The 24,308-nt window shown below is 47.2% G+C and overlaps 1 protein-coding gene across 1 annotated transcript in view; it reads right to left on the bottom strand.

Moving 5' to 3' along the window:
* Window positions 1–24,004, bottom strand: part of EPHB1 (EPH receptor B1) — a 143,294-nt gene extending 119,290 nt beyond the window's left edge. Inside the window, exons 1-2 of the mRNA XM_032594577.1 lie at window positions 23,863–24,004; window positions 808–1,143 (exon numbers count right to left, since the gene is read on the bottom strand). Coding sequence (XP_032450468.1) covers window positions 808–1,143; window positions 23,863–24,004 — 478 coding nt within the window. The remainder of the gene's footprint in view (window positions 1–807; window positions 1,144–23,862) is intronic.
* Window positions 24,005–24,308: the final 304 nt, after the last annotated feature.

The following is a 24,308-nucleotide window of genomic DNA, read 5'->3' as shown; positions in this document are numbered from 1 at the left end:
ACGTCAGACGCTAACTAACCGCCTCTTAATAATGAGTGAGTAAATAAATAAATGAGTGAGTGAGTGCCTGAATGGACTGGCTAAACGGACATACAAAGGAATGGGTTGTTGCAAGAGGTGTAAAAAGCAATACAGAGAAAAGGTCAGAAGAGTGAGAGATACAGAAATAAAGAGAAGAGAAGGAAATGTCTGGTGAGCTGTGCACGCCTCAGGGACGTACAGGCCGTCAGGAGTGATCTACTGCCAACTACCTGAAGTCTCTCTAACAGTGGAGCATTCGTTTAGGCAAGCTATACAGGAGAATGCACTCTTGAATTACACAGTTTAATTGAAAAATAATCTATGAAGGCAATCCTCACTTTATCACATGATTTCTGGGAAGCTTCCTTCATTGGGTTTTCTGATAAAGCGGCACCGGGGTTCTCAAGATCGTGCAGGGTTTCCACCCATCCATCTGTCTGTCCATCTACCACCCATCCGTCTGTCCGTCCATCTATCTTTCCAAAGGCATTTGTTGAATCCCAGCTGGATGCAGAGCTGGGGGTTCTACGCTGGCCTGGATATCCCTCTTTGCTTTTGTGCTGAGCACGAAAATATCCCTCAGAACCCAACTCACTCTCAGAGGTGAAACACTATTATCTGCCATGTTTCCTCCACAGCCACAAATGCCCATCGCCTGACACCCTCACCCCTGGGAGGAGGCCTGAAAGCAGAATGGGTGTGACTGAAGCTTCGTTCCTTCACGGGGATGGATAGGGAGCCAGCCACACAGACAGACAGAAGGAGCACAGATGCCTCCAGACTCACCGGCTTGGTTCGTGGTGATGTTGACGGAGACATGCTGTGGGGGGAAGGGGCTCTTGCTGGAGACTCCATTGACGGCCTGGATGTCGAAGGTATAGGGGGTGTGGGCCCACAGGCTGCTGATGGAGACACGGCACTCGGTCAGGCCCAGCTGTCTGGGTACAAACTCCACGTTGTCGTCGCAGCGGGAGCAGCTCCGACGGTCTGCCCGGCACTTTCTACAGATGATGTTGTAGGTCACATCATCCCGCCCGCCTGTCTCCCTTGGCGGATGCCACTCCAGAATGATAGATGTCTCATTGACAATGGAGATGACATTGCGGGGACCTGACGGGACACCTGTAGGGAGACAAAGAAGCGCCCAGTGAGGCTAGGCAGAAGCTTCCTCCTCCTGCCTCTCTCCATCTGCCTTTGGTGTATCTCCTCCCCTGTCACACACATGTATCACCTTCAGTCCGTCAAGGCCAAATCTCCATGCTCCAATCCATTCTGAGAATATATGGTGGACAGAAATGACAACCTGGCCTAAACTCCCCTCGCAGTCATCCCAGTGGGGACAGTGGCAATCGTGTGTGCCAAAGGAGACGAGGGTGCAGGGATCTGGGTTCAAGCTCTTTGGTTTTCAGGACCAAGCCACTTCCTCTAGCCAGCTTTAGGGTATGCTATACATATGTAGTAGACACTTATTGGATTCCTGTCTTTTCTTTGTGTAGAATTCAAGGGTTGAGGGACATGAGTGACCCATCAAAAGCTCCGACATATCCTGGCATCTTGCACAAAACCTCATGCAATTTGGAGTCTGCGTGATGTGTACATGCTGGGGCTATTTCTCTGTCGGGCAGGCTGCCAGATCACCTGGACAGATGAATATTCACAGTGCCCAAGCTTTGGTGAAGACAAGAAGCCAAGTTGGCTGGGAGGTTCATATAGCCACCATTTTTTACCCCATGACATGAGAAGAACATAGAGATTTGTTCTAGACATTCTGCTAGCTGCTTTACACTTATTACCTGAGAAGAAACAGTAATTAATTTGATTTTATAGAAAGGGAAACTAAAACTGAGAATGGAGACTGGCTGTGGATCATGTGGTATATAAGAACTGCAGCCAGTGTGGAGACCCCTGTCTGCCTGATTCCAAAGCTCATGCACTTTAACAACAGCCTTATGCTGCCTGCTAGTGAAACCGGCTATCCTTCCCTACTAAGGGAAAAGCCATTTCTCACTCTGGCCTTACACTGGTATGGTACTCCAAAGGTTGATGATCAGATCTGTTCATGGATAACAGGAGATTTGACCAGACTCTCTCTCCTACAAACCAGCCAGACTCATTGGGAGTCAAGGAGGGCAGACTCTTCCCTCTGGATAGCTCTGTCTATAGATGGTGTTCACACTGTGGCAAAGGTTGAAATGCCTTGCTAAATACTAAATTCTAGAAAACCTAGTCCTTTGTAGGAAGGCAACATATCTCTGAATTAACAGCCAAGGTGCTGGGCATTTTGAGAATCTCCTGCCCAGAAAGAGAACAGATCACAGCCTCAGGTTCCCAAGCTAAGCACTGCATGTCCTCAATGTCTAATGATGAAAATGAATCCCACCCAGAAGCCCCCCTTCTGAATGGTGGGTCTGCTGGAGCAGCCGCTCTGGATAGTAATGCATGCAGAATTCACACACGTGACTGTCGCCAGCTGAACGAAGACATGTGTAAAGTGGTTCATGCTGAAGACAGGAATCAAATGCCAACAAACAAAATGAGGGAATAACAACAAGGTCGGGGGGCACCAGGGAAGGATTCTGTGTTGAATCAGTCAACAGCAAGCAGCTAGAGCAGAAAGCAAATATTAAATCGGATTCTATTAAAACGTGAAAGAAAATCAGTACTGTACTATATAAAGCCCATTAGGCCTGAGCTAAAGCACAACTTTCATACAGCCTTGTGACAGGGCAGGATTCATGAAGCATTTTTACTGAAGCCTTGCAAATAGCGTTCAAGAATTCCCAACCCATCTGCCCAGGGATAAACATCCATCTCTTCTCGGATCAGCACACAGCTAGTGCTGAGAGGGTAGCTGGCATGGCCGTTGCTGGGTTCTTACTCGGCCGGGCCAGCTTCACCTTGCACTGCACTATTCGTTAATGTGCATATTGGCCAGTGCCTGTCTTGGACACGTCTGTTTGCTCAGACTGATGAGATTTGGACCACAAGCTCCCAGTGGTCAGTGCCACTGCTCCCTGTCTCAGCAGACAGCCTAACCTCTGCCACAGGCCACCATCTCTCATACTCATCATAAATACATTCATCCAGCACTTGCTCTCTGCTGAGTGTGGAAGGATTCTTTAACAACGTTATCTTATTGCAGCTTTGGGATGCCATCACTGGAAAGCAGCCTTGGTTGGCAGAGCAGAGATAGGTACTGCCCAGGAGAGGGACCACCCATTCTTCCCACCCTGTGGAGGCCTCCCCATGTCATTATCTCCTTTCTCCCATGACCTTAATCTTCACCTTCTCCCCTGGCTCCACCTTCTCCACTTAAACTCCCATTAGATTTTTGCTATTTTAAAAGCTAAAGCACCACCACTGGCATCTATGTTGACTGCCCTCTCTTCTTCGCCCTCCAGCCAAGCTTTCCAAAGTGGAGGGTCTCCTCTCTCCTTGCTTGGGCAAGTGCAGTCCAGTTATTACCCACCCCCCCGCACCCCCGCCCCGTCACTGCTTTTCTTTTGGCATCCCACCTGACAAATGCGGAGAATGCCATTCAGTCCTTCCCTTGCTTGACACCCTGCGTGATCAGCAGCCAGACCCTGACAGTCACATCTTCTGTGTCCCCCACATTCAGTCACTGAGGTGATGCCCCACCTCTTTGTCCTCAGAATGTTCCCTTCCTCAATATCTTCACCCCCTTAGAACTCCAGGCCCTGTGGACTTTCCTGCCCTAGAGCAACAGCCTTCTTGTGAATCCTCCCACACTGCTTTGCACCCCTCCTGTCCGTTCTATTCTGCCAGAGTGTGGGTTCTGAAATGCCCATGAGATCATAGTGTTCCCCTGCTCAAACTGCAACTGCCCAAAAGTTTACCTCCTTTCCACATCCTTCAAGTCCCCATGTAGTCGTCTTACTCATGATCTTATCCCTGGTCACTTGACCCTCAAGTGGCCTTATACTGTGGCCTGTAGGAAGATTCCTGTGATTTCCTGTGCATACTAAACTCCCTTCATGCCCCTGAGCCTCTGCATGGTGTTCTCTTCTGTCTGCAATTCCTTTCCTCCTTATCCATTTGATGAACTCCTGCTCACCATCCAAGATCTAGCACTCAATTCCACCAGGAGGCTTCTCTGATGCCTGCAGTCACGTACCCCCCACCCTTGGGCTTCCATAAGCCTATTTCTAGATGCTAACACAGATTCCATTATTGCACTGTGATGATCTCTTCCTCTGTGTTGAACTCACCACGCTGTGGCTTCCTGGTGGGTGGGAGCTTGTGGCTGGCTTATCTCCATGGTTCACATGCCCCAGCTCTTTGCTCAGGGGAGGCTCCTCACTCTTGGTTTTGACCTCTGTTCAGGGTGCACAACTTAAGATCACCCTATCCCAGCATGAGATGCCCTGCTGTGGGGCAGAGGGAGGATACAGTTGTGGTAACAGGGAAGACTGCTTGTGGCCCTGAGTGGTAGAGGCTTTAGTGAGATAAAGGTGGCAAGTGAGGAGCTGGTTTGGAGAGGACTTCCCTGTCCCTTGATCCAGTGGTGTCCCTGGCAGGTGGGATGATCCCATTTGATGCTGCCCCGTGCCTGCTCCCTGCTCAGGAAGAAAAGTGGCAGGTTTCCAACAAGATTTTTTCATGTTTATTTAGACACAGCCTTCATATAAAGCAACTACTGCACCATTCTCTTTCATGGCTGCTTTCCAGAGCAAATGCATCTGTGGGGCATGAATGGGGACCTATGGGGACCTATAGGGCCCATGGTTATTGATTCCAGAACTGCGTATATCTGAATCCTTTCCTTTCAAGGAAAGCTAGAAGACCCCAAATATGTCTTGCTGTGTGTCCTTCCCCGCCATGTCCTCAAGAGTAGGGGTGTGTCTTGTTTCAGAGCCCAGCAGAGTGCCTGGGCTCACAGGACACATCTGTGGAGATGGCCCGAGTCTGGTCCACAAACAATGATTGGGATCCTGTTCACTACTCATTCATTCACTCACTCACTTCTTTAACAAATACTCCTGTGTAATTCTAGGCACTCAGAGGTTAGGGAAAGGCCAGATAGACAAACTTCTGCTCCCATGGAACTTACTTACATTCTGGTGAGAGAAAACAGACAGAAGGAAGAAGGAAAGAAAGAAGGAAACATGGAGATAAATGAGATGACTTCAGATAAAAGTAAGTGCTATAAAATAAAATAGCCCCCAGGTTAAGACTGCTTCCCAGTGGGGTACCTGGGTGGCTCAGTCGGCTAAGCATCCAACTCTTGATTTTGGCTCGGGTGATGATCTCATGGTTCATGAGTTCTAGACCCACATCAGGCTCTGTGCTGACAGCACAGAGCCTGCCTGGGATTCTCTCTCTCCCTCTATCTCTGCCACTCCCCTGCTCAAGCTCTTTCTCTCTCTCTCAAAATAAATGAATAAACATTAAAGAAATAAAAAAAAAAAAAGATTGCCTCCCAACAATGCTTAGCTCCTGCCCCTTTTCCCAGGAGGCCTGCTCTGGGCAGGGCAAGCCAGGGGCCAGTCTCTGGGTAGCTAAAATGGCAATGGTCCCTGGTCTGTGCTCCATCAGCCTAATGATAAGGGCACGTTCCTGCCAGCAGGTTGCTCAGCCTTGCCTGTACTTGGGAGAGTCTGACCACAGCATGTTTGGCCTCTGAATAAATGTCCCTAGAGAAAGGTGCTAGGCCACCTCTACCCCTCCAGGCAGCACTCCCTGGGCTTGAGGCCCTTACCCCTGTGGGGAGTGTCTGTCCAGAACCAGAGCTCCACTCAACATCCTCAGGAAGGAGGCCAACTGAGGCAACCAAACAAAAATGTCAAAAGGCGGGGGGAGTTGAGGGGGAGGCCAGAAAGAGAAGAAAATTCTTCATCTCCGTCAGCAAAAGGCCTCAGTGCATGCAGTGGTAGGGGCTCAGAGCCACAGTCTCCTTGTCTAAAGCTCCCTGCTCTTGCGTCCATGTCCTCGTTTTTCTTAATTATATACAGACAGGCTTTTTGAAGCTTCTCTGATCTGTTGCCACGGTTACTACTGATGAAAGCTTCCTGTGAAAAGGGCTAAAGAGACTCAGTCCTTTTAAAATATGGGAAAACCACTGAGCTGGCTTAAGTGGGAGGGGCATGGTAGGTCCTGGGTCATGAGGATAGGGCTCTGTGTTTTCCAGAATGTGCCTGAGAGGTTGGCTCAGCCTGCGTGAGTACAGTTGGCACTGGGACCTCAAAGAGTTAAACAGAAAAGATCCTTCTAGAGACACAAGATTAGCCCAAGTGTTGCCATACTGAGATAGAATCTCCTGCTTCTTAATGCGATTTGGGCAGGATGAATTTTTTTTTTTTTTTTAAAGAATGGAGAGACAGGGTGAGTAAGTTTATTTGTAGGCATTAAGCTGGAAATAAGAGCACTCCTGAGTAATCAAAGGGAAAATCTGCTGAAGATAGGTCAGCCCTGAAAGCCAATTCCTTTATCAGGAATCTTAATAAGGCCAACTTCCTGGTTTCAGAATTTAGATGTGAACTTCAGCCTGGTCCAAGGTGCCAACCAGGTAGGGTCCAGCTAACTGTGCCTTGCTGCAGCCAGGATCTATATACTTGCATCCCTCCCCATGGGGAGCTGGTGAGGGTGACAACCACAATGAGGTGAAGCTTTCCAGGGAGACCCTATGTGCAGGCTGAGATTGCACTGTTCTGCGTCAGGCCAGAGATGGGATCCTCCACGTTGTGTGCAAAACTGCTTGAAGGATTTGATGAAAGAGAAAGATTTTACCCAGAAAAATGGACAAATACTTAAACACAAACATGGGTTTTCAGAGACTCTGAGGGGTTCATAGTTCCTTGAAACTAACCAGTGAACACCCTAGATGTTCACAGCAACCAAGTTCAAAAATATTCTCTTGTTGGTGACCCTTGAGATGGTGAACTTCTAAGCCTTAATACTCTCTCAACTGAAAAGTGGTAGTTTTGAGGATTTAATGAGATAATATACCCAAGGAGTTTAGCTGTGTGGCCTGTACACAGAGGAACTCCATAAATATCAGTTGCTATTATAATTTGTATTGCCATTATTATATGATTTGGAGCCCTGAACCATTCATCCAATTAAGATTGATCTTGTGCAGCCCCTCATTCATTGAGCAGAGACCCCATGCCCAGAACTGTGCTGGCACTGTGAAAGCCATGAAGCTATGGAAGCCACAGCCCATGATGCTGGGGAGCCCAGACGCTTTCTAGTCAGGCAAGACCCCACACCCATGGGTCCTAGAATCTGTGGACACATACAATTAAGGATCAAAGTAAGTAATACAGACACAAAGAGTTATAGGTGTCTGGGAAAAGATAAGATCAGTGCAGAACAAAATATTCAGAGATGGTGTCTGGGGCCTTGTCTACCAGTTGGAGCTACATGTATAGACTTGGAGGCTATGTGCTCCAGTCTATACACCTTAGGGCACTAATCCCTGCAAACACATCCAGGAAGGAGGAGAGCCCTAATCATGGGCATGGGGCTGTGTCTCCAGAATGGGTCCAGCTCTTTTTAACCTTCTTGTGCTCCTATATATCTGCTCCCTAGCCTCTCAAGAGGTGGTCTGGCTTTAACATGGAATCTGGGTTTGCTTGTTCTCTCTCACCCTATGGGCAGGGAAATACATCCTTTACCCCTACAGCAAACTACATCCTCAACTCAGTCTTCTTTTAGGAGAAAGGATTGAGATACAGTCTGGGAATGGGTCAAGAAGGACAGGTGATACTCAAGATTCTTAAATATTGTAAGTCAAAAGAATGCAGAGGTAATGTTCTTGTGGCTGAGCAGAGTCAAGACAGTAGTTTGGAAAACTGAGTTAAGACATACTTAAGGAACTATGTCTGAATAATTGGGAAGCTTTCTGGAGAAAGGAGAAAGTCCTTTGAGATTTTATAGAGAGACAGATAGAAGTCTAGGAACAGAGGCAGACATAGAAACCGAGCTGTAGAGGTATGAAGAGGTCTTTTATGGAGGCAAAATATGCAGCAAACCAAGTCAGGCTGGTTGTTATGTCTTTGCCCTCAATACAGCATAGAGGGCTAAAAGCAGGATGGGTTGGAAGGTAACATAAGCCAAAAGAGGGAAATTTTGCAATTATCAGAAATGTAGTAGAGTTATCGCATAAATGTGAAGTGAACCCACATTCAGTTGTAGTTCCTTCTTTGGTAACTGGTTATTTAAAAACAATACCAAACAAAGAAACTTCTCTTTATTTTTTTAGGTGCCATGTATAGCTATGACACTCCCCAGCCTAAGTTCAGCTCTCTCTCTCCCTCTCTCTTTCTATCCTGAGGATGCCAATTCCTCTCCCATCATTCCTGCAGTAGGTGTAGAATTTCTGGGGGAGAGACTGGACAGGAATGCCCACTGTCCTAAAGCAAAGGGTTGTGATGTCCTGTAACATGCTGGTTCAGAACTTTGGAGAGGGGTATGTGCCTGCGTGCTCCCATCCCCCTTCACAGAGGTGCCTTGGACAGCAGTGGGGCAGTTCCTAAGATTCTATGTCAGGCACCAATAACACCACAATAATAGGAGCCAGTGGCAGCCGGAGTTTTCAAGTCTTATTGGGGGATGTGGGGTGGCTGTTGGAAGACAGATCAGAAAACCACAAATAATTTATCAGAGACCTGGTGCAAAGTAGTGGCATCAAAATGGGCTAGTGAGGCAACCTCCACTCAATAGTAGAAGCTTAGAGGGACTTTATTGAGATCCTTACAAAAAAAAAAAAAAAGACCAAGGACTATCTACAATTTGTGAGTGATGAGCACCAGACATTTGGAACACTGTTTTGCTTAATGTGAAGATGGTAACGTGTCAAGTTCTGAGGTGTCCCTTCCAAAGAGGCGGTTGTGCTGGAGGCCTGAGGCAGCAGGGCTAGAAAGTTGAGTGGTGCCTGCCCCATTGCAAGTGAGGCACCCTGGTTGCTCCCCTCAAAATATAGACTCCCCCGGGACAAGGATGAGAGGTGGTTGAAACCTGGGGAAATCATGTTGCTTTATTTTTCCTAACAGTCCTAGATCCCAATATTCCCAGAGACAGTTTTATGCCACCTCTGGAACCAGTTTAAAATGAACCCAGGGACATAGGCTTCCAGTGGACAGACACCTATGCCATCTGCATGGTCGTCAGAAGGATAAGACATTGATTTGGTGGGACTTGTGTGCTTTATGCCACTGAGTGATTGATATCAGCTGTTTTCCTACAGTAGATTCCTACAAGGATCATTTGTAAGAGCAGAGCTTTGGTTTCCATTTCGCAGAGTTATATATGGAATTCTGAGATTTGTTTTAATAACAAACCCTATATGCAAAGTACTACCTTAGGTATTTTGGTATATTACTTAATAAAATCCCATCTCCCCAACATTCAACAAGGTAGGAACTATTGTCCCCATTTTATATATGAGGAAACTGTAGCTCAGAGACATTAAGTAGCTTGCTCAAGTCATGTGGCTGGTGAGTGATGAAATCAAGACTTGAGTCCAGGCCTGGCCACTCTCAAAGCTCATCCTTAGCAACTCTTCCACCCAGGGTGGAGGCACCTAAGGGTGTAAGGTGCAGGAGTAATGCAAATGCATCCAGGTGCTGGGGGTGGGGGGATGGGTCTCTCAGGATGGCAGGAGGCTCTTGTTCCTGAGCTGTTTCAGTAGCTTCCCTAGAGAGACAGAGCAGCCGTGGTTCCAGCACTATGCTGAGCAAGTCTGCACGTGTTGCTCATTAGGGTCTTGGAAACACTGGGCCTGTACTCAGGCAATTCTCCTAATCATAACAGTTAGTAATAAGAAGAAATGATTAGTCAAAACAAGGAGGGACCCTGCTGAGAGGGATTTCGGGAGCATCAGAGAACCTAATGTTACACATTTCACCAAACAGCAATGTTTGTAGAAAGTACTTCTTGTTTCTCCTGCTTCAATGGAGCTAATTGTCTGGGAGAGAGGGGGTGGATTTCACATTCTGGGAAAAAAGATGGCCCCTCTACCTGGCCTGAGCTGAAGCCCAAGCGTCTAATTTCTACAAGGCTGCAGAACCCCTGGAGGATGTCTGAGACGCCTGTACCTGGAGAGGCAGCGTATTTCAGTAGGAATGTCTCCCACCACTGCCTGGGTGGGGAGGTATACAAGGCTTAATCTTCTATTTGTGGCCCAAGGTGAGGCCAGAGAGAGGGAAACTTTGACATGACTCTCTCCTGCAGATTTCTTGGAGATACTTCAAGTCCAGGAGAGCTATAGGGCATATGTCATCTTGAAGACATGGCCTTCAAGACCTCTTTCCCAGCCCTGCAATGAGGCTCAGTGGCCTTGTGGAGTGGTGAGAGATACACCAGACTCACAAGGAAAAAGATCGGGGCTGAGGGCCAGCTTTGCCACAGTGTGACCCTACGCAGGTCACTTACACTCTCTGAGCCTCATCTTTCATTGATCTGTGACTGATAGAGCTAGACATGTTTATTGAGATCCTACTATGTGCTATGCCCTGTGTATAAGATTATGGTATAAAAATTCACTGACATATGCCCTGAGGGGTCCAAAATCTGCAGGGGAGGTGGGCACCTGTACTACAGCCACACAAACCACTGACTGACAAGGCTGGTGGAGATGCACTCCCAGATTCGTGGATTATTCATTCGGTTTTCCCTGGGAATACACAGAAGAATCTGCCAGGCATTATCTCATTCAGTTCTCAAAGAGACTCTCTCTAGGTATACAGAAAAGATCCAGGTTCCAAAGAGAACAATTCAAGGCCAAGGGAGCAAAAAGAGAAATTGGAAAAGTAGGTATTCCTCCTAGAAAGTTACAGGTCATCCAAAATCAAATCCTTATTCTGACACTTTATAGACACACTTATTCTCAGAACAGGAAGAAACCTTGGAGATCATGGTGTGTCCCTGGTGGGGAATGCCCTCTACAGTCCCTACCTGGTTGGCCAGACTCTTTTTTTTTTTTTTATTATTTTTATTTTTGAGAGCGGGGGGAGGAGAGGGAGAGAGACAGAGAGACAGAGAGACAGAGAGAGTGCACATGCAAGTGGGGGAGGGGCAGAGAGAGAGGGAGACAGGATTTGAAGCAGGTTCTGTGCTGACAGCAGAGAGCCCGATGCAGGGCTCAAACTTGCAAACTGAAAGATCATGACCTGAGTTGAAGTCAGATGCTTAGCTGACTGAGCCACCCAAGCACCCGAGCCTCTGTTTATTCTTCCAGCAATGGAAGCTCACTACTAAGGAGCCATCTCTTAACAATAACCAGAACCTATTTTCAAATATAATGAAAAAAAGGTACCTACTCACAATAGCCACAAACCCCATAAAATACCTAGGATTAAATCTCACAAGTCCTGTGTAATAATACTTGTATTAAGACAACTATAAAACTTTACATAAGGGCACAAAAGTAGACTTCAATACTGTGCTCCTGGATGGAGAGGTATATCATAAAAATGACAGACCTTCCCGAAGCAATCTATATATTCAATACAACCCCAATCTCAATTTAATAGGACTGCTTAATGAAATGCGCCAAGCTGATTTCACAGTTCGTCTTGAAGAAAAAAGTGTTTGAGAATGGGCAAGGCATTTTTGACGAATGGAAGGTAGGGGTTTGATTTACAAGTTATTGAAACGTTTATAAAGGTACCATCTTTAGAACAGCTTAGAAGTGATGCCAGAACAGAACATTCTCTCAACAGGAAAAAAATAAAGGTAAGTATGTACCGGGCATTTAGTAAATAATAAAAGGGCATCTCACTAACATGTGGACAATTCAGGTGGAGTTGATGGGATGTTATTTTTAATAAGATGTAAGAACACCAGGATCACATCTTACACAACAATAAATTCCAGATGGAGGAAGGAGCTAAACATAAACACTATTAATAGAAAATATCAGAGACTGTTTTTATACCTTAGAGCAGGAGGACATATACCAAACCCAGGCAAAAAGTCAATATTCAAATCCCCAAAACCAGAAGGAAAAAGATGGTCAGGTTGGGTTTAAATAAAAATGTCAATATGACAACCTCCCCCCACAAAAAACTATACCCATAAGTAGAGTTAAAAATAAGTGGAGGGCTGGGGCGGTGGTGGGAGGGAGAATGCCCTGTATAATTAGTGGGCATCTAGAAATCAATTTTTTAAAATAGAAAAAGGGCAAGGGTTATGAACAGTCAATTCCCAGAAGACAAATAAACTGGTCAAGAAACATATGAAAAGTACACCCTAATTTATAATTAGGGAAATACTATTCAAAAATACTAGGAGATCAGTCAAATTGGCAAAAAGTAAAGGCTGGTCTGTATGTGGAGAATTCTGCAAGGTGCACATGAGGGGCGTAAATGGGATGAGTCCCTTGGGAGAGCACTTAGGTAATATTGATTGCCTTTCTGCGTGTATGTGCCCACCAACCCAGCAATTCTATTTCCAGGTGAATTTCCTGCACAAATACAAGCGTATGTGCCCCCCAAGGTATGTCTGAGCATTTTTGCAGCAGTATTGTTTATATTAGGAAAAGGATGGAGTTAGCCCGAATGTCCACCCGGGGGCGGGGGGTGGGGGGGTGCTGTGTAACACAGCAGAAGTCACTGGTGCCTCCCCCACCCAATTCTCTCTTCCCCAGTCTCACAGAAGATAGGCTTCCCAGACACTAGAAATCACATGATGAGTCCCAGCCCATGAAATGTGATCCTTCACTGTCCGAAATGGGGTGTCACTAGATTGGTGCCATGCCGCCTCAGAGGCAGAGCATCTTCCTCCCTGAGGGAAGCAACTTAGCACTGAGGGTAAAGAGACCTGAATCTTGCCAGTCAGGCCCGGGTGAAATCAGGCCTGGCTACTCACTGATGTGTAAGCCCTTCTGGGCCTCTGTTTTCTTACCTATAAATTGGGAATAACAGGAGTACCTATCTTCTCTTCTGTGAGACTGAGAAGATCCATGTCAGGGGCTTAGCACTGTGCCTGCCTCACATGTGGTAAGACCTCAGTCAGAGTCAGCGATTTTCTCAGTCTTGTCATGCACGTGCGTTCCCGCTCTAATCGTTTGTGGCCGGCATGGTTGAGCGCCATGGGACACAGCATATGACATCTCCTCAGAAGAGGCCTTGGCCCCAAGTCCTGAGCAGGGGCTACAGGCACAGGCACAGGCACAAACATAAGCCTCTTCACTGAACATGGGCACAAACACTGCCCTTCGCTCTCAAACAGAGCAAATTCTCACCTTACTCACAGTTCCCTTTTACTGGCCAGCAGACAGTGTGCTCTATGTGGGAACCGAGCGGCCCTCCATCTGTGCTCACCGAGCACCGTCAGGGCTTGGCGGTGCCCAGTGCTTCCCACCACCCACGGCCCACTCGCCCCCACCAAACCACCCACCTTCTGTGTACACCTGGCCCAGCAGAGCCAGCCTATACCAAGCTTCATCTCACTACACAGATGCCATGAAGGCCTCACTCCAGACGGCAACATCGAACATCTTTGTCCCCATTTCCAAGGTGAACAGAGCTCAGAGGTGACCCAGAGGAGATGCTCAAAAGGTCACCTTGGGTATCTCCTGCAAGTCTGAGCCCAGAGCCATGCGGAAGGCAGCACACTGCTATTACCACTGCCCTGACCTTCTCTCTACAGAAGGGGGCGGAACGACAGAGGGGCCTTTGTGTCCAGGCAGCCTCTGGCCCTCTGCCCTTTTGCCTCTGAGATAAGTCATTCATGTGACTTCAGAATTAGAGCACTCTTGACTGAGTGGGATGGAGGGTGGCCTCTGGCACAGGCTGGAGGGAATCCTGGCCCTTCCACAGGATGACCTCAGACTGAAGCCTGCTCTTCCTCTGCAAAGTCATTCATGATCATTTATCCACTGGAGAGCCCAGCCTTTAAGCCCACAGCCAACCCCATATCATAAGAGTTCTCAGGTGTCTGGCTCCGACTGGGCACTTTCCAGCCAATTGTGTGCCAAGTTTCTCAGAAGACCAGACACACAGTTTCAAAATAAATCACTACAAAACGCTGGCATCCTAGTCTTATGCCACACGTAGTTCAGAGAGCATGGGCATACACAAACTGACTATGAGATCCACTTTTGTTCACTTTGCCCACCTTCCCACACAATTCAGGAGCCCCCTTGGCAGGCCTCACAAGCACCCCTCTTGGACACCTCCAGTTAGGGGGAGATTGCTAATTTCTCAGGAGGCTTTTGGTCTCTGGACAATGTTTGTAATCCACCTTTACATTAAGTTGAAAGTGGCTTCCTTCTAAATCTTTGATGAGAGTCAAAGACACCTCGTGTCCCAGTCTTTGTCAAACACAAGTGAAGCCATGCTGATGTATGTGGGTCTTTGGTTCTGGTATCCTTGCCACATTCACATGTGTTACCAAACCAGGAAATCTGGAAGGTCACAGTTCTGGATTGAGAAAGTATTGGCTGCTACCAAGTTTCCAATATGGCAACTGGAGGGTCAGGGAATGAAAGAGGGGGTGGAGCCAGGGACCGCCCCCCCTCCCCCCGACACCTGTCATTATGGAGTTGAGGGTAGATTCCGAAGCTGGCTATCAGGGTCAATGGCCAGTAGCAAGGGGGTGGAGTGGGTTGATATGGGTTCCAGGGCTAACTGACAGTGGTGATCTTGAATGGCGACCGTAGAGACAGCACTGGACAGAGATCTAGGCGTGAGATACATCCCAGACTCCACCATGACATGTGGGCTTGGCCTTTTGGTGTCAGAATTGGATCAGGGTCTGATACTGAATACTATGGATGAAAGAGGGAACACTGGAGGAATCAGGAGGCCATCTGGAGACCACCTGTGAGGAGCTGGGGACCAAGATGGTCTACATAAATGATACACAGATTTGTGATCACATTATGATGGGGTGGACACAGGGGGCGATGATGTCACAATTCAGCCAACCGAGAATGGATCTCCAGGAATATTTGCTCTAAAATTCCCATTTCCCCCACACTTTTATTCTGTTCTTATTTTGGATTAGGCAATTTAGATATGACCCTGACTCACCTCTTATCCTTATTCATAACAACCAAAACAATGACAATCATTTACGGAGCACTTCCCATATGTCTTTGAGTACTGAGGTATTTTACATTCATTATCAGAGTGGGTACAATAACGAACTATAGCTTCCGTTTATGAAAAAGAAACAGAGGTTCAGAGAGGTTAGATAATCTACCCAAGGCCACGCTGCAAGGGAAGGGTGGAGCCAAGAGTCAATCCTGGGCTACCTGATTCCAACAGCAGGACTCTTAACACTCAACTGTGATGGGTACCTACTGTATAAGGTCATGGAGAGGGTAAAAGAAATCAGATTAGCATGTCAAAGAGCTCCCAGTCCAGTGGACAGAGGCAGTCCTATACCTGAATAGCTCTAACTGGGGTAGAATATTCAGAGTGTGCAAAGCAAGGCATCATCCTTCCTTCCTGGGGATGAGGTGAGGTGGTGGCAGAGGACAAAGGCCGCAGAGTCACCTATTTCTGATGGTCTTCCCCTCTGAGGCGGAGAACCGGAGCAGGGAAGATTTAAGAAACATGAGCTCTAGCTACTATTAAGCTCCAGCATGCATCCCAGACCAGCCCCACCTGGGACCGGAGCTTGCAAATTTGGCATCAGAGCCATTGCTTGAAGACTGCCAAGGAGCATTCAGGACACAACGGGGTCCTAGAACCATGTGGACAGTTTCATTCCACATTTTCAAAAGAGAGAAGAGAACAGATTACATTTTACCTCAGTCACCTCCTCCTTCTGAAACTTCACAGTTAAACCGGTGCTTTGTGGGCCTCAAGCAAAGAGGGACAAGAACCGGCACGTGTCTCTAAGTATAAGTCAGGCCAAATGACATTGTTTCTTTTTCCAAATGTTTATGAGCCTATGGAGAAAAAGAGTATAGAGAGCATGCCTAGATTTCAACCGTGGTAACTGAAAGAAAGTACACAAATACTTGTGGACCAAAGGAGGAAATGTTAGCTAAGTGATAATGTCAGTGCTTAGGTTTCAGCTGCTTTGAAAATGGCATCAAAGTAGGGTGAGCGACTCTAACAACAGTCATAAGATGAAATCGCTTACTTTCACTGGGTGCTTCCTGTATGCCAAACAGCGTTCTAAATGGTATTATGACATGTAATACCCCTGACGACACAGTGAGGCAGACACCAATACCCTACCCATTTTATGGATGAGCAAATGAGGACACAGTGAAGCCCTGTCACTTGCCCCATATCACACAGCCGGCAAGCAGCAAAGAAGGACTTGAACTCAGGCACAGATTCCAGAGCCCACAGTCCTAACAATTTGCTAATACTTCTCATTTCAAAGATGACAAAAATCAGTATTCAAAATAATCTAGACTTGGAAGAGCACTATGCCTAACTAACTCCACAAGACAAAATTTCTGAAGTCACATTCGTCAGTGCAGAAAAGACCCAAATGGGTAGCATTTCCTGAAGGGACAAACAAAACCACTGGATGTTTAGTGGCCAAAAGTCTGGTAGGATCTAAGGCATGGGGACTGGAACCACAGTGAGCAATCAACAGTATCCCAGCCCCAGGAGGAGAAGATCCATCACTTTTCCACTGAACCGTGCTCTGGGGTGAGGGTCACATGTTTCATTCTGGCTACCACATCTTGAGAGTTTTATTGATAAATGTGAGAGATTCAGAAAAGGCCAGCTAGGATGGTGGAGTTCAGGAAATCACGTGTCTTGGGGAATAGATAATATAACAGGTGTTTAGCCTAAGGTAGGTGATTCAGGAAGGATGAGGAACTCATTCTTAAACACTACAACTGCTGGCCTGCAGAACATTGGTCCTCAATGGTGACCAAGGGTGAGGGGAGGAAGAAGGCAGTACCCAACTCAGGGGCCAGAAGATTCCTCAGTGATGGATGATGGCTGCCTGACAATGGAATAGAGCTGTCTCACAAAACATATCAGCTGTCTGTCATCACAATATTCAGGGTTGCTGGAGAGAGAGGCTGACACTGAGGAAGAATTTGGGTGGCAGGACCTAGAAGGCTGCTCTGAATGTTAACCATCTGTAACTCCAAACGCCCTCATGATAAAATGCCTCAGCAGAAATGTAGCGTGTCCCTGGCTGTCAGCTTAAAACTTAGAGCTATCCAAAGCCTCCTAAGGGTTATACCCACTTGGGTCAACAACTGTGAAAGGAAATTGTAGATGATAGAAGTGTGGAAGTGTGTTTACACAGGCAGCGCTGACCCTTCCTGAAACAGCGGTGACATTTATAAATAGTTTTTAGCTTGCTGTCACAGTCCCTCAAATCTGCATCCAGATGGATGAACCAGCCAAATCCAGGCACCCGGAGAAACGTCTTGTCCTAGGACTCTTGTTCATCTATGACCCCTGCCCAGATTCCATCTCAAGGAAAACAGTCTACCTCCCTCTAAAAAACACAAATTATATTTTTTACGTGCAACATGGATCATGTATCAGAGTAAAATCAAGCAGCCTTTTACCTACAGAATGGGATACACGCTGTATCCCTTACTAAAGCTCTGGTAAGCCGTGGGTAAAGGAACCCTCTTTCAATATGTTGCAACTCCTACATTCAAAGAGGTAAACACTTCTGAAGATCATCCTCAAAGCAGGCATGTAGGCAAGCGAGCAGTCCTCAATTCATGAAACTGGATCACTGACTCAGGTGGCTTGTTTGTGACCCTGGGGGGGGCTCCCTGCCCTGGCGGTCTGCTGTGGCAGCCCCAAAGACTTCCTTTTGGCCTATTTCCTGCCAAGTGGGGTGGAAGACCAGATGAGTAATGAGCCCATCACCCATTTATATTCTCTCCCCACCCAATCCTCCATCTGAGCTCAGGTGAATGTTCCCCACCATTCACTTTCCTTCTGCCTCAGTTTCTCTCTCAACCCTCCCAGAGCCCGCTCTAATCAGGCCACGCTCCTTGACCTCCACCCACTTCTGTTTCCCATCATGCCCGCAGCCCTAGCTGATGCTGCGCTGGAGGCCTCCACACTGCTTCAACCACCCCAGAGTGAGAAAGGCGTAGACAACCAAGCCAGGACAGGTGGGGGTGTGCTGAGAACCAGTGAGACCTTCCCTTGAAACACAACCACTGACGCACACTCCCACATTCACTCTCATATCACACCCCACCCCTGCTCTTCCACAAACAGGTATCTGCAGTCTCTGTCTTTCTCCAGCCCGGTACATGGGACACTAATGGGGAGGGGCAGGCCCTGTGGTTTTGGCCTGCAGAAATTCACTCAGTGGCCTTTCTCCCCCAGGAGCCATTAAGCAGAGGACAGAGAAACTCAACCTAATTTTAAAGCAATGTTCTCAAAATTTAGAATGCTTCGGAATCACCTAGAGGGCTTGTTAAAACTAAGATCACTGCCTCCCCACCACCCAATCCATTGAGTTTCTCATCCAGTAGGTCTAGGGAGGGGCTGAGACTCTTAATCTCCAGCCAGTTCCTAGGTGATGTTGAGGCTGCGTGCCCAGGAACTGCATTTAAATACCACTGCTGGGGGGCTTCTGGGTGGCTCAGTCAGTTAAGTGTCTGACTTTAGCTCAGGTCATGATCCCATGATTTGTGGGTTCAAGCCCCAAGTTGGGCTCTGTGCTAACAGCTCAGAGCCTGGAGCCTGCTTCCAATTCTGTGTCTCCCTCTCTCTCTGCCCCTTTCCCACTTGTTCTCTCTCTCTCCCTCCCTCTCTCTCTCTCTCTCTCAAAAATAAATATTTAAATACCACTGCGGTAAAGAATAAACCATTACAGGTGATCTTGTGGAGTGTGGCCCAGCAGGACTCAAGATTGGTAGAATAAAGTTTATGAGCCTATGTCCTTACAGACTTTTCACAATGCCCTGAAGGCCATCATGCCTGGCTGCAGAGGACTGCCTTATTTTCCTGCCATCCCGATGCCCTTCCCACCCTCTGGTCCCTGGCACACTCCTCCAATCCACTCAGCCTGCCTGGAAAGACCAGGGTCTGGGAAATGCCACTTTTTGGCAGTCCAAGGAGCATAAACCCTGTGCCTTGGGGACCACACTGCTGCCCTGGGATGGTTGGGATGAAAGAGGGGGAGGCCCTTAAAGAATGAAAGCAGAAGCTTAAGGAAGAGAAACTGGAGTGTACAGAGATGGGTGAGGGAAGACTGGACTCCTATCCTTCCCTATAGGTCAATTCAAGAGTGAATTACTGCCATGGACATCTGCAGCGACCTCCTAAGAGCTACCAAATTTTAGCTCCCACCGTGTGTGAGTTCATGGCATTGGAGGCAGACAGACCTGAGCTTCCATCCTGGGGCCTCAATGACATCGGTCATGTTATTCTTCCAAGCTCCTGCTGTGGGTTCCATCATGCCTGGTTCTGATGATGAGAAGTCCCTGCTCACATGGCTGTACTGGGCACCAGGGCATGCCCCTGGGAGCCACACCGAGAACCCCTGCTTCACCACTCACTTCCCAGTCTCTTCATGTGAGTCAGGAGGGAGGTCAGGGTGGTCTCCAGGGGACCCCAGAGGGTTTACGTGAGGGGACAGCAGAAGGACCCAGAGAACAAGACAATGATCTCTGAAGCCCCTTCTTCATTACATTTCTATGATCAAAACTGCAGAGGGAAACCCACTACATTTGAAGAAGAAATAAAGAAACACGATAGGCACTGGCTTGTCTCTGTGATCCATCAAAGTTTCTTCCATGTGGGTGACAGAAAAAGGGTTTGGTTTGGAAACCAATTTGACAATAAATTTCATATAAAAAAATAAAATAAAATATAATTAGATGTTGAAAAAAATAAAAAATAAATTAAATTTAAAAAAAAAGAAAAAGAAAAAGGGTTTGGTGGTCAGAAATGTAACAAGGTAGTTATTTTTACACCAGTCCTTCTGCATAGTTTTCCACAGACAGCAATTTTATAAGGCATAATTATCTATTTTTACCTGCCTCATAAATTCCTCCTTTCCATTTCATCCCCCAGTAAACTAGAAATTATTTAAAACCAAAGATGTGCATTTTGGTGCTTGGTTTCACACTGCTGTGCACTTCCCCATGCGTTCCTGGCTGCTCCCCATCTCTGCTGACTGTGTCACGCCTGCCATGCCATCAGACCCTCCTGTGAAAAGAAGCATGTCTGACCCTGAGGACTCAATGGGCTCTGCTCCCTGAAGACTGAAGGCAGTCTTGTTGGCCATCACTCCTGCCCAGCTTCTCAGCCTCCTAAGAGCACCTGAAGTCTGGGATGCTCGGTCTGTACCTCCCTCCTTCTCCCACAGTACATCTGGTTCTGGTGGCCATAACCTCACTTGTTTTCATCAGCACCTTCAGGCCAAGTGGTCTGGGGCCACACAGTGGATTCTGCTGTGATGCCCAGAGACCGTGTCAACCTGGACCCTCCCTGGGAACGTCACTTTTATTTTTAGAACTCTATCATGCTGGAAGTTTCCATATCTGCTGTAATCTTCACACTTTCCAGGGATATAACCAAAGCATGTTCTAACATCGACTGAGAGTTTACTATGAACCAGGCATTGTGCCAAAGACTATAAAACTATTTTGCTTAATCCTGGAAGAGGTGTGAGCACGATGAAGAAGGAAGAAGGGAAGTGGGTGTCCCCAGAGCAGCAACAGTAACATCATCACAGTCGGGCCCAGGGGGCCCCTTCCTTGGACTTCAGTCAGAGCTCACACCAGCCCCTGTGGCACTGCCTTGGGGTGCATCCAAATCCCTGCTGAGTCCACGAACCTTGTCAAGGACAATGCTGAACACACAGGGATGCCAGGGGACTCTCAAATGTCAAGGGGGTCCTACGCTTACCCAGGAGATTAAAAAGAAAATGAAGAAATGCCCACACAAGGCTACAAAGGCTATCATGCACTCTAAACATTTAGATTAATTTAGAATAAATTCCAGTCCCAGAAGACTAACCGGATTTATTAAAAATACACATTTTAATGCACTACAGGTATTTTAGCTTTGTAAAGAACACATTTTAAATCATAAGGTTTTAAAAATATTTCAATATCATCAGTGAATGAGTATGACTGATGATAGAATCTCCTTTAAAGATGATGGCAACAGGCCAAGCCTGAGGCCTTTCCAGACTTCAAGGCCTGGGCTCCTGGACACTCCCAACACTGACCCCTTTCCCCAACACCCACCTAGACCCTGCAGATGCCCACTGAGGGACAGAGCTACCCCTTACCTGGGTCCTCACTGGGTCCCGGTGAGCGGTAATTGTTTCCTGATTGGATGGATGGAGAACCACACTTGGGAAAGTAAACCAGTACCTGCACCCTCCCCAGGCTGGGCCCGTGCCTGGCTGCCTTGCTCCACTTGAGGAACCAGTCAGGGTCCCCAAGGCTATAGTGCAAGGCCAAGCCTGGCCTCAACGGTTCCAGATATGCTCCTTGTATCTGAAAAATTATTTACTGTGGCGATGTGTGATGCCTTTTTAAGAGAACAGATGGCACCTCCAATTAGAATGCTTTAAAAGGAAACCCTAATGAGATTATAAAAGCCAACAAATTGACTTTTTCATACAGTACTTCCCTGGCACACAATAAATCAAATATATAATGAGGCTCAATAAAATAATAGGTTTATTTACACTTGTTTTGCCTAGTACTGTGTTGCAGCCCAGCCTGGCCTCCAGGTCCCTCACCAAGTGCTTGCTCCCATAGGCCAGAACCAGGGGCTGGATCATGCATCCTTGAGCTGCTCTGGGGCCTGACCACTACAGACAAGTGTGGCCTTGATTTGGCAATTTCTGGTCTGACCCTAGTGCTCTACACTGGGGGCATAAGAGCACAGAACCACATAAAAGAATGTGGTGACACATACAGGCAAGCCTAGCATTCATCCCCACTCTGGATAAGGTGGGGAGATTGTGGTGGGGCCACAGGGGGCAAGGAAGGTGTGCCTATCTCCAGAGCTAGCTGGACCAGAGATGGGAGAGAAAAACAGGTGAGGTGTGATTTTAATGAGATGAACTCAGGACATGGGTAAGCAGAGTGAAGTGAGGATCTACAGTGTGCAGACTGAAAGCTTTGGGACATTGCTATTTATTCCAGGGATTGGTCCTATTCATTCAAGCACATCACGTTAGGTGGTTGGAAGATAAGCCTTGAAAGGTGGACAGGGGAGGTGCTGTATAGCAAGGAGGACAGCCCCACATTGGCATTCTGAGCATCTGCTCTTTGGCCTACCATCCGTGTAGGTGACCTTATCCAGGGGCTGGATGGATTTACAGGGTATGTCTCCTGAAGTGGGAAGCTTGAGGCCCAGATTTCTATTTGCATGAGTTGATCTGCAGAGGGAGCCTGGCCAGAGAGAAAGAGTTCATGGCAGAAGCAAACGGGAATGTTTTTAGGGGGAAGTGGTGAGACCCTGGGCATATGCTTTGGCACTCATGGAGACCAGTCCTTGGGATGAACACCCAGGCAGCACTGATTCAGCTTCTAAAGAAGTACATTAAATAATTCTTCGCATGCTCATAGAGACCCACAGGGGAACCTCAGGAATCAGTAGAGACTATACCACCACAGGAAGACAAGGACTCCAGTCAGCAGAAATAGAATAATTTCTGTTCACGTCAAGCACTAGCGAGGGAGGTCTGGGGAAATTCAGTTTACAAGAGGATGAGCTTTTCCTCAGTTCAAATCTATAAGCATTGATCGACCTCAGGACCTTGATCTAGAAGATACTTTCATTTCTTTCCCCAGTAAAGATTACATACACTGCAAGGCCAGAATTAAGAAAGTCTTCTATACTGAGCTGAGTCATTTTTCCCGTCCATCAAACTGCAAGTATATATGAAACATTCCCTCTGTGCCCTTCTATCCTGGGGGTGGGAGGAAGGGATTTGGTTCAAAGAGGTAAAGGGAAGCCTAGGGAGTCAGGCAACAGCATCTAATGCAGAAAAAAGTAATATCATAACTAGAGGCTACCCTGGAACACTGACTTCCAAATACAATGAGAACACTGAAAACAAAAAACCATGCCTGTTTCAGGGTTACAACACACAGGAGAGTGGGAGCAAGTTCTCTAAAGCACTGTGTGGGGAGAGTAATGCTTATTGTCTCCCCAGGATTACAGGGGAGAATATTGGGACAAAATTCTCCCCTCTTCCACTCCCACCCAGGGAGTGGAGTTGCCGTTCATCCACTTTTGGCAAGATGACTGCCCTTCCCTCTACAACAGAGAATGAGAGAGCAGTGAAGCCCAAGCATTAGCCCCTCTGCCCACAGAATTTCTGCCTCAGAGATGTGTGCTTCAGCCCAGCCTCTGGTCTTATCATTTGGCAGGGGCACAGATGCTGCACCATACTGGGCACTGGAAGGGACACAGGTAGATGAATATCTGGTCCTGGCACACAAAGACCTTCCTTCGGTAACTGGGAAGGCAAACTACAAAATAAATGGGCAACTAATAAAATTATTAGACTTTGAGAGGAACCTGGTCACACAGATACAGGAACTGCAGTGAAGACAGAAAATATTCAGCTGTCAGGCCCAATGGGGTTTCTTGGAGGAGCTGACTAGGAATTATTGCAATAGCCTAGTGGATCTTGATTTTGCACTCAAGAACTCTTGAGGCTGTGATTTTTAACATCTAGTGGAAAGAAGCTGCCTTGCTTTGACCAGAAGAAGACTCTCTCATTTGGGAGAAAGAGGTAAGAAAGAACAATAATCTCAACCTTGTGCTATTAAGCAGAGGGGGTCTGCATGCCCAGCACAGGAGCTGTCCACTTCAGCACCACAACCACCATTTCTGCTTTGTTCTTCTGTCTTAGTCTCCCCTGCCCCAGGCCTGCCACTTGCACTGTCAGGGAACCAAACTCAACAGCCCAGAGTTCTTACTAGACACTTACTAGTACATGCCACTTCTGGGGGGTCAAAATCCGCTCGGTAATAGCCGGTCCGGCAGGTACAGATGGGAGATGCCTCTGAAGGGGATCGGCTGTTGGAGGGGCAGTGGGAGCACCCCTCAGCTTCCTGGCTGGCCTTGAACATCCCGGCAGGGCAGGCTGGAATACAAAGAGATAATCTGAGAATTAATGGAAGAGTGGCAGTCAGAGGCCCTTCTCTGCCTGTGGAAAATGAAAGATTCTGCCTCCCAGAAAAGGATATTGAGATACCTTGCACAAAGTGAGCATTTCAGATTGAGGAAACCCTTATTTAACACTTGCAATTCTTCAAACATCCTTAGTGAAATATACCTTCCTGGTACCAATGGCCTCTCTCACTTGAACAATATGAATAATGATTCTTCCCTTTCAGGTGTGTCAAGAGATTTAATTGAGAAAATGAATCTAAT

This window comes from Lynx canadensis, chromosome C2 (assembly GCF_007474595.2).
Source record: "Lynx canadensis isolate LIC74 chromosome C2, mLynCan4.pri.v2, whole genome shotgun sequence".
In the NCBI taxonomy this organism is placed as follows: domain Eukaryota; kingdom Metazoa; phylum Chordata; class Mammalia; order Carnivora; family Felidae; genus Lynx; species Lynx canadensis.
This window is presented reverse-complemented; position numbering and strand designations above follow the sequence as displayed.